Source organism: Manis pentadactyla, chromosome 17 (genome assembly GCF_030020395.1).
Source record: "Manis pentadactyla isolate mManPen7 chromosome 17, mManPen7.hap1, whole genome shotgun sequence".
Lineage (NCBI taxonomy): Eukaryota > Metazoa > Chordata > Mammalia > Pholidota > Manidae > Manis > Manis pentadactyla.
In genome coordinates this window covers 51,120,355-51,136,645 of record NC_080035.1, presented here as the reverse complement: position 1 = coordinate 51,136,645, position 16,291 = coordinate 51,120,355, and the positions used below count along the sequence as shown (strand labels likewise).

Genomic DNA, 16,291 nt, shown 5'->3' with positions numbered 1-16,291 from the left:
TTTTAATGGTATGCTTGTCGAGGTATCCATCATTGTCTAAACAAGAGTTTAACATTTTGAGCCACATGTAATAGGGAGATTTTAATAGGCCTGTTCATGTGTATAACCTAGAGATGGCATTCCTAGCAAAACAATAATACAATGTTGAATGGAAGCAGAAGCTACACAGCCTTGATATGAGTTAAAATCCATAGAAGCTGTGTTCATCATCGCAATTTGAAAATGGTGTGCTCCATCTAATTTATCATTGCTCAATATACAAGACATATGAGAGGTTATAGCTATTGGCATCATTCTGTATCTAGAATTCACAACTTGGCAATCTTCACTCTCATATATGCTCAAGTCAACTTATCTTAAAAAAAACTTTTTATTATAGAAATTTAGAAACCATACAAAAATGAGAATATTATGATAAATACCCATGGATTCATCAACCAGTTTCAACCATTACCATCTGTCTGCCCATCTTGTTCCTTCTATCTGTCCACCTCAGGACCTCCTGTTAGGAGAACATATGCACTTTCAGATAAAGATTCACCTGAATTATTTTCCTCTGAATCTTACAATTCTGAAAGCATATCGATGCTTTTCTTATGCTTTTACCATTTTATTTGTTTGAAAATGGGAAATTTTATCCTGTCCCAGTGGTGGAGGAGAGCACAGTTTTTATTCTAATTCTCATCATGAAGGAAGGTCAAGAATCTCTTGATGCACAATTCCAGTTGGAGTGGGTAACTTACACTGTTACCCACCGTACATCACCCCTAACTGGAGATAATGAGTTCTCTATTATCCTTATGCACAATCTGCATTCAAACCAGTCTATACTGGGTGCTGTGTTCTCAGGTCTGAAGACAAAAATGTTTCCACTGAGCTCTAATTTACACCACCATTAAATATTTTTCTTGATTTTCATTAAAATAAGAAAATCAGTTTTTCCTATTCAGTGGCAGATCAATTTAACTGAAATAAAATTCCTTCTGTAATTTACCCATACTTACTCAAAGGATTAGTGAGCCACTGTCAGGGAACAGATACTTGTCTGCTCATTAACATTCATGACCAAGAACCCTTCTGGTAGGGCTGGTTTCCGCGTCTGATAGAGCAATACTTAAAAGAAATTGGCTTGTCTGTGAAACAGCTGCTCAGCAAAGCCACCATGCAAGGGAATTGGTGATAATAACATGATAATATTACAACATCACTGGGAGCATAATATGTTTTAAGGTACTTTGAGGCGTGTGATAGGGGCCTGCCTAAAAATTAGAAAAAGATTGGTAATCCATTGCCGAGGACATGGAGCTGCAAACCAACAGTGTGTTTCCTTAGTTTTGAGTGATCTTTCCAATGACCAGAATAGAAGGAGAGGAGGGAGGGAGGGGGAGGGAGGAAAAGAAGGCAAATTTAACTTGTACAAAGATCTGGGTGCATTTAAAGAACCCCCTACCATGGATTATCTATTTCAACATTGTGCAAAATCTGCTCACTAGTCCTATCATAGCCAAATCCCTGGTTAGCTGATTCTTATTTTTACAATGTATGCCCTTTGGGAGAATTGGCAGATTACTTTCCAGTGCCAGTTGAAACACTTCTCTGATTTCTAAAACCCAGTTCAGCACATTCTGATTTCCAGAGGCATGTCCTTCAGATGAAATACATGTCACTGAGGTGGTGGCTGAGCAAGTTTAAAGGAGGCATTCAGCTAATTACTTCATACAATGACTATTATGTTAGCCCTCATGAATTACAGTAACTTGTTATTCTGTTCAATAATCAAGGAGACTAGGAGCATAAGAAATAGAAAATAACACACCCATTTAGTCTTGAAAATCATCCTGGAAGGTGTGCATGCATGTGTGTGTGTGTGTTCATATGTATATTTGTTAGTGTGTTAGGATATGGGAGGTACTGGTATAACAAGCATATTCACTTAACTGTGCTTTATTTAGAAAACACTTATTGCTCAATTCCCAGAGGATCTACCAAAATGCCAATGACAACACCAAACACACCAGCTACTAGGAAACAAAAATGCTTTTTGAGGCACAGCAAGAGACAGTCAGCTGAGGACTTTGATGGATAAGGACACAGCAAATAGTCCCTTCTTCCCTCACCTCCACTTCCATGGGACTCAGATACTGTGCCATCAATGATGGGGGTGACCAGGAGACTGGCTTTAGCCAGTGGAACTTGGGAGGACAGTGTGCTGATTCTAGTTTGGGCATTGAGGGGCACCCACTTTTGGGCTTTAGTCTCCAAACACCACCATGAGAAGAAAATGCCCAAGACAAAGTGCTGCTTCCAGAAGCATAGTGACCCTCGAGCAGACTGGGCCACATCACACAGTTGTAAGCCAAGCCCAGTGGAGCACAGGCCAGACAGTCAAACTCTAGACAATCCAAAGATGCATTAAGGAAAAATAAATGTTTTTTTGTTCTTTGTTATGAAGCAATAGCAGACTGATACAAGGACTGAAAAGTTTCTATGGAGTATCCACATCACAGATACATGTTAAGTGTCAGTAAACTAACATTGTTGGGAAAAATCAATAGTATACACATTTATAACATGGCCCAGGGACTTTGGGGACATACCTACAAAATGTCTGCTGCCTTTGTTCTCTTCCTGTCATTTCTTTACCACAATCTTAAGTCACTCTTTAAGGGTCCTATCTGTCCACTCTTCCAAAAGTCTTTTCTGATGCCTGTAAGTAAAACACTTTACTCCCCCCTTTCTTTTTCCAATTGACTTCTCCTCTATGGCATCATCAATTCAGCATTCTGTAGTGTCACTCTTGTTCTTATGTCTTTCCAACAGGTAAACTTCATAACAGTCTGTGACCATATTTTTGTCATTATTGGTCATTGTACCTGCTACACATTTGATCAAGTGCCTTCTATATAATAGGTTCTGAATAAGTGTTTCCCAATTGAAATCTCTCTCTCTCTCTGTCTCACACACACACACACACACACACACACACACACACACACACACACACACACACACACACATCCATGTGATAGGAAATATTGAAGATTCAACCACCATCTGGAAAACTATTTATGGTTTTTACGTTTCAACTGTTTTCTCTGAGAAAATTTGACTATATTTTAAAGATATCATTACATCATTGTCATCTCTGCAGTACAGAGATGAGAAACGATATTTAAAAAGAAAACACAAGCAGTGGAAAAATATTATGGTGCTGTGCATAAATTACCTCCACACTCAGTAGAATGAGAATTCTGAGGGTGATATTAGAGAGTAAGTTCTTCAGGAGGATGGATATTACTGCTCAACCTTTTTTTGTTTTGCTTTTAAAAATGAACTTGCTGCCCAAATTCCAGACAAATATATATTAGCAAAATACATAAATAAAAACCAGGAAAGAAAGTAAAATAATATGAGCAAGAAGAACACATAAACAAACTGAAACCCCAAACTGAGCTTCAAATGTGAATCAATTACAGCTCAAATAAATCTGAAGAAAAAATAACCAAAGTAAAATATCCTTTCAGCTAAATTCTCCTCTCTAAATAACCCATATTCCACACACATTCCTGGAGAATAGGGTGATGATGAGTACATCAAGATAGAAGTTACTAGGGCTTTTTGAGGTTAGGAGAGTAAATAATATACCTTCATTGATTCAATGACAATCTTTACACAAAACATTCATTCTGCTTTAATTCAGGGACAATTTCCAATTCAATACTGTTCTGCCTTTTCCAAAAATGTGGCTAGATTCTTTATCCACCAATATCACAATCACCCTATTAAAGAAATATCGATAATTTTTAGTCAGCATCCACTCAAAACAAATAAAAGCTTACTTAGAATTTCAACCGAAATCAACTTCCTATCACATTGCTATTTATAAGTCCGACGTAAGTGAAGAGTATTAGGTTACAGTCTTGGTTTCATTCTTCCTGGTGGAAACTTGGCAAGTCATTTACCCTCTCCAGGCTCCAGGTTCCTTGGGGGCAGGACTATTTTTAGGTGGGTAATTTTCTTTTTTTAAGAATTAAAAAAAAAAATCTCATTCCACTTTTCTCTGCCAGACATTTCCACCTCCTCCTCCCCACAATAACTGGAACAGGACAGGCGGTGGGAAACAAAGCAGTAGATGCTGATGCTGCTGATCATGAAATCTCAGCACGTTAAGGGACTGGGAAGAACAAGAGAGATTATGGGGCAGTGGCGGCTAAGAGCAGGTGGGAGCGCTTAGCGGAGAACAGAAGGCTGAGTTTGCCACTGAACGAGTATCTGCGTGACTTTGCCCTGCAGTTCACCCTGCTACATAGGTGAACATTTGTAAATGGCAAGGAAGTTGGCCGCGTGTTGCCTGTTATTACTATTACTGCTATCAGGGTATTTGATTGTTCTCCACCTTCCTCAGATCTGAACAAATTAGCCACTCAGCAACATGATAGCCTTTGGGATTTAGGCACAAATGCCAATCTGACAGACTGGACAATCATTAAACACAAAAAGCTAGGAAAATGAGTAGGTGCACAAAGCTGACCCTCCCTTTTTCTGTGTTTTTATGATTTGTGTATTTGTGTTGTGTACTGTGGCTGTCTGGGCACTGCGCAGAGGTGAGAGCGGTAAAAAGGAAGGCAGGGAGGTTATGATCATCCTCCCAGGCATCCCTGGAGGGTCTTCATCCATAACTGAGACCCCCTGGGCCCTGTGAAGTACGCAGGGGACTTAAGCAATGGCCACACCCTGACCATCAAGGTGAGGGCTTTGCAGAGACATGTAACTCCAGCCATGAGGAGATTTGGCTAGAGAAAAATGGAAAAAAAAACAAAGACCTTGTCAGACCCTTGGATATGTGCCAGTGCCAAGAATATAAACCTTTATTTGATATGCATCTATCATAACATCTCAATTTTATGTTTAAGAAGATAAAAAAAGCTACTCAGTTAAATGAAAATTCTCTGTGAATTTCTGCCACTTTTTCAATTCACTGTCTCTTAGCAACAAATTCAGGACTAATAGGGATATGGGACACAGCGTGGCCGTTTAAGAAAGTGGGGAAAGAATTCTTATTAATTCAGGTTTAACTTCCGATTGTCCAATGAATATTGATAATCCTACACAGTGTTTATCTTCTAAATATTATCAAAGATATTAATAAACTCTGGGAAAGAATATGGCAATAAATAGAATGTCTGTTAAAAGTTTTGGAATTTCAAATTTTAAAAATCACCTCACCCACAAAATGAAAAGCCAAATGGAATCAGAACATTTCTAGTATGATAGAGAAAGAAATAACTGTAGACTAATGATTAATAGTGACTGAATTCAGCCCCTCTTAACAGAGCTGGGACTGACTCATATTTACCAGGTACAATTTAAACTGTTGCACTTAAATGAAAACAGGAAGGAAAGTGTTCACCTTCTCATATAATATAGTCATCATTCATATAATAAAGAGCATATAGTCACCAAAACACGGCAAAATCCAGAAGACAAATGAAGCTCTCTGAAAAAGTGGGACCAGAGGAATAAATGCAAAATGGGCCCTTTGGATGAAGAGACCCAGCAACACTGCAAAACAACTCACAAAAAAAAGAAGCTGCTAAAATAAACAAGTCCTTCAGAGCACCATCGATTTTTTCTGGGAAAATAAAATTCAGAGGGCAACATTCCAAAACTGATCCTAGATAGCTCTTCTGTGGTCACACCAACTGATATTCATCAATAAATGCCATGAGGAACTGTTTTTTTTAAATAAAAAAAAAAAGCCAAGGGAAAAAATGAAAAGCTATCCACATGAATGCACCAGCGTTCCTGAAAGGTGACTTATCAGGATCCTTCTTGGGATAAGAAGACAGTCATGCAATTGCATGGTTGATCTTCATGAAATCGCCAAAGAAAGGGCAGAAATTCTGGTAGTGACTTTTTAACTTACGTATTTTTATACTTATTTATTTAATGTTGAGCTCTTAAACTGAGCTTAAGATTAAACTCTAAAACCTGAGCTCATAAAGATCACATTTAGATTCTTTAAAAGTCTGGCTGAAAGCTTTCTCAAAAACAGTCTCCACTTCTCTCCCACAGCAGCCTAACTCAACTGCCATGAAATGCAGTTACTCAGGAATTCATCACCGCCCGTGTCAGATCTAATCTTAGCAAAAATCAATGTCCTGTCAAACCAATTGACATCATACCCCTAAGTACACTAGAACAATTTAAAACACACCTGTAGAAAGAGAGAGAAAGGAGGGAAGAGAGTTTCTTTAGTAAGACAAATGAGATCTGGGATTAAGAACTGTAAACCCAAAGACATTAAAAGTCAGCAATATGAGAATACAAGTATCTGGCTCAGTCTTGTTGAACAGCTTTACTTGTTTAAAAAATAAATCAACTCCCCAGAAAGCTACCTTACATCTGATAATTTTTAAAAGAGGAATATATATTTGCACCGTGCATACTGCCCTGGAATTATTTCTTCTTAATTTTGGAGTACAGATTTATAGAGGCACTAGAGTTGTTTTCCAAAGACAGGCCGATGTTAGCAGCAGCAGAGAAGTCTCACTTGCTTTCTGTAACAAATGGTAAATCATCTCAATTTGCCTCAGTTTGAAGTGATGCATTATAGTTCCTCAAAGGCAGAGACCCTTTAGGGGCTCCTGAATGTCACTGGATTTGTAATCTGTCAATCAAGGGTAACTCCCAAGTACTCCCCAGCTGCATTCAGGGGATCCACATTCACAGCATCACCTCTAAATAAGGAATTATTTTCATATACATCCACATATAAAACGGAACACAGAGTGAGCAGCAGACTAAGCATGTGAAGATGTTGAAACATCCTAGGTGGAAAAGATGAGTTGTGCTGACTTATATGGAAACAACACACCGTCTTGAGTACTGAAAACACCCCTGGGTGGACCTGCCTTTTGGAACTTGGAGAACTGATTTGAAAGAAATTGGTGTTTGCTATAATAGCTTAAAGCAGCAGTGAGGCAGAACAATTTACCTGCTACAGAGAAAAGAAAAAAGAAATAAACTTTGCCAAGGCTTTTCTTAATTGGCTTTATTGTGCCTTGACTGGAGAGCAGTAAGAAAATCCATGGTGGTACTGTCACCCTGGGGCATCTTAATATGACCAAAGGGGCACGAGGATGGGTCACCACAATTTTTAAATCTGTTTTACAACGAGTCATAGCAAGATGCCTTCACTTCCTAGAGCATTAAAGTCTACACACCGCTTAAAAATATTCACTTGTTCATTTTCATTACTGGTTCAGTTTATAAAAATCAGATTGCTTTGAATGTTTTTCTGAGTCTCTTCTGAGACAATTCAATGCTGAAATTCTAGTAATAATTACTTTCAGTTTTTGTGCTTTCTAATACAACATGCTTTTTAACAAATAGAGTATAGAAATGAAACTGATCACTTATAATTAGGAAATCAACAGAGAATTCAAACCTTATACAGAATACACTGTAACTGTGTTGTAAAACATGGCTATATTGCTGGAATGGCAAACTCCAAAATTAAGGAGTCCCTGTCATTGGCACCTAAAACACGACTCACGACTCTCTTCTTAAAAGTGTTGTTACATATCAAATGATTTTCAATGTCATTTAATTATTTTATAGGAAATCCCCAGATGAAAACTGAAGACAAGCTATGGTGTGACAAAATCTGAATTAGAATCACTCTGATCATGAAAATTTTAGCTCAATCTTTCAGAATAAATCTCCCAAGCAAACCACAAATGGAAAACAGCTCATTGTTAACTCCGGATTTTCCAAGATATTGTTATAATTGCTGTCAAGAAAGCTCATGCTTTTTCTAAAAATAGACAAAGTTATAAATGTTTAAGAGGGAAAGAAAAGGTACTGCTTAAAAAAAATTTCATATTAAGACCAAAATTCTCACAGAAAAGCATATTTAGAATAAACATTTTCTAAATTCGGCCTACCATCGAATTTCTTGTGCCTGGACACGAAAGTGGAGCGCACAAAATGACTCGTCTCTTCCACGAGGTTTTCAAACTCAAGCTTGCTTTGCTGGCTTAACTTGTCTTCCATCTCTGTGGTGCAGCAGGTATATTCTTGAGGACAGATTCTTAAATGTTCCCCTGCAAGGAGAAGGTAAATGTCAGTATGGAATTATAAGGACTTTGGAGAATTTGTTTCTCTAACATGTCCCTCCAATCCTGGGGTACTTATTCCATCAACCCTTCCAGCCATCCCTGTGAATTTGACCTGGGTCTCAGTGTACTTGACATTCCAAACATTCGGGACTTAGGTTGGACTTGATTCTATGATCTGAATGTTTGTGTCCCCCAGAATTCATATGTCAAAATCCTAACCCCCAAGGTGGTGGTATTAGGAGGTAGGGTCTTTGGGAAGCAAATGAGACTAGTACCCTTACAAGAGACCCCAGCCTGTGAGCCCGCCCCTTCTCCTACGTAAAAACACAGCAGAGCAGTGGTGTCTATGAACCAGGGAGAGGACTCTCACCGGGCACTCAATCTGCTAGTGCCGTGATCTTGGACTACCCAGCCTCCCGAACTGTCAGAAAACCATGTTTGCTGTTTATAAGCCACCAGTTTACAGCATGTCTGTTATAGGAGCCCAACTGGACTCAGACACCTGATATTAGTTCCTGTCTCTGTCATGTAAGTGAAGGTATATTAAAGACTTCAGAAAATCATGCTTTTGTTTGAAATGCAAGAAATAACACCAGGTACCTAGCGATGCAATAGAGTCACAAGAGTGCCTGACTTTGGAAACCTCAGGTAAGGCAAAAGACATGCAGTCCCATCTCCACAGATGTTAGACAGCAGGGGCAAGGAAAGGTGGGGACCATTCCCTGTGCTCCATCCCTGCCTGTCCCTCTCTCAGAAAGCATCAGCTTTCCTCTCCATGCGTGAGTGCGTTTACGGCAGGTCTCGCGGGCCACACATTCCCTCAGCTGGCATTTCCTGCCAGAGTGAAGATGCTCTGTTGCCAGGAGGAGTGCGCTGACGGGTTCAACTAAGGCCCATGTGACATGGAAATGTAAAGTAAGAGGTAATGAAAGTCTTGTATTTAATTCAACAGATTTATCTCTGGATATACCAGGCCACTTCTTCTGACAGTATTGCTTTCTTCAGTGCTCTCTGTGCATAGGAACTAAACCTTTGCTTAGTGAAATGAAAATGGTCTGTTACTGCATAAAATGGGAATTTCCCATTGCTGCAGCTCTGTTAGTGTCAAAAATGTTTCGCAGAGCCTGTGGAGGGAAGAAGGAAAACCCACCCAACATCTCACTAAATAAAACTGACAAATTGTCCCAGCAATGCAAGTCACTGTAGGGCATTGAAAACCAAATGAACAAAGTGCTTGATGTGCTGATTAAAGCTCATTTATAATGTGTAGCGGTATTCATATAAAATTATGTCCAGGGACCTTGTGTGAAGTATGGGGCACCTCACAATTGCCCATGTAGTCAGATGCCTTAGTCCCTAGTCCCTACTTAAAACAACACCAGAATAAATATATATGCCACAAGTGTGTATTAAAATTTGGTCTTATGTAATTCCTGGAAGGGAGGGAGACCATATGACATTCTGTGTATTTTTTTTAGAATAAGAAATGCAAATAATTGCATTTGAGAATAATAAACATCAACTTCAAGATAACAGTTCCCTCCCAGGAGGAATTAGGATTTGAGGGAAATGTTCAACATTTTTATCTATAATCTTTCATTTCTTAGGTTTGTTGGATACAGGGTGTTTATTATATTATGATCTTTACTTTTTTCTGAACATTTAAAATTTTTTGTTATAAAAACTTAGAAATATGTCATTAAAAAAGGAGTAGCCACTATAATTGTGCTAATGAGGAGAACAGGGGGCAGAAATTAGGAAAGAAAAGCAGGCTGCCCTTGACATTCAGAAGCCAGCCTGGCACTCTCAGCTAGGTCACAAGAGTCTATTACACCTGAACAACCTCACAGAATACCAAGCTCAGGCAAAATTACCCTGAGACCATGGTAAGTACGATACAGCAAGGCCACTACAAAATTTTGTCTAAGCACAGCCAAAACAAGGTCCTATGCCATCCAAAAAGTTCCAAACACCTCCTCTGTCAGGCGTTTGTACAGTAAGAAGTGTACAATGAGTGCACTTCTTAGCCATTTACAGACTGTTCTTCACACTCCTCTCCCTCCTTGTTATCAGATTTATTGAGATGCCTTACGATGGAGTGACCTCTGCTTTGTGACAGCATCCAATCTAAGGTGAAGCCCTGCTTCTTTGAACCCTTGCTCGAATCACCAAAATCCAAACCCTGTAATAGATTCTTCCCAGGTCCTCTGAGAAACCTCACGGTTCTCCGTGTTGCACTCTCACTCTCTGGAGCAAGTGATAAGTCACTTGCTCAACCATACGTGGGATACTGATCACTTCAGATTTGGAGGTACTGACAATACCAAAATGGGCAGGACTAGAAGAACCTCAATTTTGAAATGTTTCCCCAAGTGATTCTGATACTTATATCCCAGTGAAAACATAGTCCTAGAGTTTCAGACACAGGTAAGGAATAAATTTGGCTTCATCAAAAGGAAATGGCCTGCAAATCACTAATTTTCTTTTTGTAAAATATGAAGTCTAACTGATAAAGACAAAACTCTGTATCAAATTGAATGGATACTGAGCATTAACACTTTACAGATGTTTCTTCCTCTGACCTGTCACAAAGCATGTCTTAAACCCCCTATTTTGTTTCCTACTTCCCCCTACTCCATTTCCTCCTCCAGCACCCACAAAAATCCTATGGATCTACATTCATGAAGTTTAACTGGATTGGAGGCATTATAATCTCAAATCACTCAAGGAAAATTATTATTTTATGTCAAGTGATAAATAAAAACAGAAAAAAAAAGCTTCCTTCTTAGTGGAACAACTTTAAATCAAAATTATGTTTTGTGTGTGTGCATGTATGTACATATGTAAGTGTGCGGGTAAGAGGTGTGTGTGCGTGTGTGTGTGTGTGTGTGTGTGTATGTGTGTGTGTATAGGGTTATGGAAGTATATATAAGCGGCTACTAGGTTAATTTTATGCAGTATTAGATTTTTTATAGAACTGCAAGTATCCTCAGAAATCAACGTATTTCTACTCCTTTATACCAGTCCCCACAGAGAAAACCAGAGCAATAGAGAGACAGAGAGAGATAAGCATGGTGAGAGAAAATGAAGGGATGAAAAGACTGCCAGCACTGTGAAGAATCCTGCTGTAGGAAAAGTAAATCTATGCCAAGTTCTTGTTAAGATTGTCCAGGGAGAGATTGTGATGACGCCCCCAGGCACACAAGATCAGGAAGCATGAAATGTATGTTCGGATTTAGGCTGAACCTTCCTGTCTTCCTAACATACACTAGGTAAGAAGGAAACAGACAGACAGTTCCTCTCTCCCTAAACTGAGGCCACTGATCCTTGCCAACACAACCTGATGACTTTGAATGGCCAGAAAGACTTAGGACACCTGATGTGCTGTGAGTGGGTATGCTTTATTTAGTTTGTTTTGGGCCCTAGAACAAAGGCTTGTAAAACCACAGCCTCTGGGCCAAATCCAGCCTATTGACTGTTTTTGTAGGACCTGTGAGAAAAAGAGTTGGGGATAAAAACATCTAAAGAATAATATATTGTGCTATGTGGAAATTTTATGAAATTCAAATTTAACTGTCCACACTCTCCCACACCCCATTCATTTATGTATTGTCTCTGGCTGCTTTAATATTACAACAGCAGAATTGCCATGAGACCATAGGGCCTGCAATGCCTGAACAACTATTTACATTCTGAAGTCACACATGACAGCTGCTCTTTGACATAAAGAATTAGTTCTAACTTTTCCTGGTCGAACTTCTCCAAATAGCAGGAATATGCAACTTTTCTCAGCTTAAATACTTCCTGACACTTATGAGTATTTGATATAATAATTAGATACTTCCCAAGTTGTAACTCATGGAGAAGAAAGTGCTGCCTTTAGGGGTTTCCTATCCACATTCCTTTCTCAGATTCCCTTAGACTGTTCATATGTTATCTATCCATAACTGGGCACAACACTTACCTCAGTTGGAGTGCCGCTAGATACCTCCAAGATATTAAGTAGACTAAATATCTCATTGCAGAAGATAAGGAAAAGGGACCATAAATGCAGAAAATGTGAGATTGGAACTATGATGATTGTACCTTTACTCATCAAACATTTACTGAAAACCTTCTATGTGTAACTCATGCTGACGGGCTCCGGTTCAGCAAGATCAGACACAGGGTCATGCAATCAGCTTACACAAGCACGTACTTTTCTTAGGGCACTTGAAGTTCAACCCAGTGAATTCCCAGTCCCTGCATTTTTATAGAACTCTTCACTACCTCTAAAATAAATTAGGGGGAGTACAGAAGTGGAAGGGACTTCCACCCGAAAGTTAGAGAATGAGCAAAGGCTGGGAGACATACAATCAAACTATGAATTGTCATGTTTTCCAAGAAAGAGATGAGGCTCTTCCTCCCTCCACATGCCCCTTTCACCTATGTGTCATTCTTCATAATGTCTTTCCCCAAATGCCTGCCCAGATGTTCATTTTCACACCCAGATGCTGAGGCATCAGTAGAAATGTGATTCTGCCAGATCGTGCTCCCTCCAGGGACAGCCCTGGCTCTCAAAGCTGCCAGTATTCAACTTGGTGAGTGGCACAGTGGGAAAAGCAGGAGACAGGAGGACCTCGTTAACCAGCCTCGATGGGTCTGTTACAGCAGACGCTCTGCCCTCAGAGGTGACACACAGGGAGACCTCAGAATGCACATTCCAAATAAACAACCAAAATGAAGTTCCTTTTGAATAAGTCATATTTCACAGACTAAAGCCAACCGAACTCTTGGCTTTTATAGAGCTTTGGCGTATGGAGGGAAATTACTGCCTTTGCACTTCGTAGAAGGTAGGTAGGAAATCAAAAACTGATAAGTACAAAGAAGATGGCAAGATCTCTCAAAACACAGCACTTTAGTTTCTGAGTTTCCAAATTCCATTTCATTAGAGTACAGTATTTGTTTTAGACTTGACCCTCTTCAGGGCCAACAGTCTACACGGAAGCTCCCTCATCCTGAACCAATTAAAATCCCTACAGTCAATTAGCTGGGTCTGGTACCAAGCTGGAGCCTCCTCGTCACGTGATGTGTTACATCAAATAGCCATTCAGCTTGTTCATCTGGTGCCGAGGAAGGTGACCGAAGCAAATGATCTACAGAAACAGGTTTAGGAAACTAAAATACTCTAGAGTAAGTGAACTTTTAGTTTAGCTAGTTTCTGAGAGCTAAGATAATTTAAATTGGAGCTAATAGTCCCATTTCTAGTTTTACAAAGTTCCCATACAAGCTAACCAGGAGTGGCAGAATGCACAAAAGCAGTGTTTTTAAAATGTATATTCCAGTTCATTTCTTCAAGTTCAAATTTCCCACACTTCCAAATAAGCACTTCTTTAACATTTCTCAGTGTGAAGCATTATTATAAATGATCTTTTCATATCTTTAAGGGCTGCTCTTCTTTAGAGAAGCTGTTCAGTACCATCATCAGAAATGTTTAAATTTTCACACAAGTTTTAAGAAATTCAATTAATGTTCTACTCCAGTGGATCTTATCACTTAAATAACCTATATGATTGTCATCCTTTGATGTTGTCAATTTCCTGATAAAGACTTTGAATATTAATTCTTTTAGCTATAACGTTGCCATTCTGCATTTTGCAAAAATAGTTCCTTTGATGGAACTAATAAGGTAATTGTTTAAGTCTGTTCCAGCAATTGCAAGGAGAGGATTTTCAAACATGTCACTCTAGGTGGCATGGAACCCACCTCGAGAGTTCTTCTGAAAATAGCTCTTACCATTTCCTCATCTTTCTTACTTCAGAGACACTGATGGTTTGGGGGCGGGGATGGGCACAGAAGGTGTTTACAAGGGGAGAGGAGAAGGGGGGTCGGGTGTGGGCAGTGCTGGAAGGCAAAGCAGTCCTACCTAGAAAGCATAAGGCAGCTGCAGGGGGAAAAATGATCCTTCCTTTTCCTCACACCTCACCTTGGCTCTGATATATTGACGATTTTTAAATACAGGAGGCTTCTCCTTGCCTTAAGATGAGTATCACTTATTTAATTTATGCATGTGAAACTTTGAGACATTTAAAAAAACACTTCCTTAATAGAAATGATTATCAGTTATTTGTGTAAATACATACACACACACACACATGCACAATATGTGCAGCATATTCTTTCCCTGCACTAAAAAAAAAAAAAAAAAAACAAAGAATAGAAAGATCTCAGAGGAAAATATGAATTGCTGCCGCTTTTCTACTTAGGAAACAGCCCAACCAAACTGTGGTTAAATATCACAGGGACAATAGCAAATCACAACAACGATGTGATTCCATGATCCAAAATAAACCACTAATCAGCCTCTCAACTTACTAAAATATTTTAGTAAAAAAATGAATGTGAAATCAAAGAAAAATCATCTCAAAGCTAATTGATAAATCATAGTAATGCAGTTGTGTATTCCATATCCATAAGAGTAAGAGTGCTTAGTAATAGTAAAAGTTTTTTGTGCCTAGATCACGGTAAAAGGGATTAAATAAATTGCTTTGTTGTCCCTTTAGTTATCACATCTCTTATCATATCTCTTCCTTTTGCATGTTAAAGTAGTCATAAAATCCACAAACTTAAGAAAAAGAAGTGATCAAAAGGCTGTCTGGGGTCACTTCAGAGGTGCAGTGAAATTGGGTTGGTGGAAGATGGACAGGGGGGAATTAGTGAGCATGCGCTTCCAAGAGATTTACCTATAGGTGTGCTGATCGACTCAGCAACCTCCCAAAGGGACCTTTCCTAGTCCTTTGAGAATTAGACTCACAAAGTTTGCATGTTCAGTATTAAATGTTCATATGGGAAGTACTCAAATAATAATATCAACATTCAAAATGTGCATTTGTCAGTCTCAAGACAGTTCTCCAAGAATTAAGAGCAGTGAAGAGATCCTGTTCTCGTTATTTCTGCATTTCAAAATCAAACTGAAAACTGTACCAGTGCAGAAAACTTCATTATATTATAATCTCCATGTATCTGAGAACGAGACAAGCAAAATGCCAAAGTAAGGATAAGAATCTGCCCTCCATGATGGCCTCATTGTAATGTACACCTTCTATTTGCCCAACACTGTTTGAGCACTTCCTATATGCCAAGCAATGTGAAGTATCTGTGTCATCTTTATTTACAAATTAGGAAATTGAATCATAGCAAGATTAAGTAGTATAATCTTTAAGCTGGGAAAGATCTGCCTCCAAAACTCATTCTTTTCACCACCCTAATGTGTGACAAGATTTGCTGGAGCAGAGCAGAAAACTATGAGGGACATGATGGGATATTTTAAATTTTCAGAGAAATTTGATGTCTATTATAGGAGAGCACACAAAGGTAGTTTAAGTTTCAACACCAAATATCACTAGATTTTTCAGGGACATCATATCTTTGCCAAGCTGGGTTTTTCCTGAATTTTCTTCATTTTTTACGTGGGTAGCACGTGAAATCACTGGGAAACAGGAAATGAAGGTGGTGGTGTCCAGTTTGATTCTAGGTTTGGAGAAGTGGTGTGCGGCCCATTAGTAAATAATTGTGACTACTTACAAATTAAGTTAAAACTTTTTTCTTGCAGTGTAAATACAGTTGACCCCTGAACAACAGGGGTTTGAACTGTGAAGGTCCATTTATACATATTTTTTTTCAGTAAACATATTGGAAAATTAGGAGGAGATCTGTGATAATGTAAAAAAACATTTTTTCTCTAGCTTGATTTATTGTAAGAGTACAGTATGTAAGATATGTAACATAAAAATGTTAATTATTTATGCTATCAGTAAGGCTTCTGCTCAACAGTAGACCATTAGTTAAGATTTGGGGGAGTCAAATGTTATACCGGCTGTGTGGGAGGTCGGCCCTCCAATCCCCGTTGTTCAAGAGTCAACTATATGTTATGTTTTCAAACAGCCACTAAGTTCTTTAGGATATAAATTCTTTCTTTTCTTTTTTATTGAAGCATAGTTGATACAAAATCTTACATCGGTTTCAAATATACAACACAGTAGTTTAACAGTTACCCACATTAAATTCTCACTTCCTCTACTGTAGTTACTTTCTGTTAACATAGGAAGATGTTACAGAATCATCAATTTTATTCTCCATGCTGTCCTACCATACCATACCTGTGAGCAACTTATATTATGATTGAGAAT

At 38.7% G+C, this 16,291-nt stretch overlaps 1 protein-coding gene across 2 annotated transcripts in view; it reads right to left on the bottom strand.

Moving 5' to 3' along the window:
- GPC6 (glypican 6) overlaps positions 1 to 16,291 on the bottom strand; it is a 1,076,178-nt gene that overhangs the window by 787,445 nt on the left and 272,442 nt on the right. For both annotated transcript variants that reach the window (XM_036893720.2, XM_036893721.2), the window contains exon 2: positions 7,950 to 8,108. In XM_036893720.2, the coding sequence (XP_036749615.2) occupies positions 7,950 to 8,108 (159 nt within the window). The remainder of the gene's footprint in view (positions 1 to 7,949; positions 8,109 to 16,291) is intronic.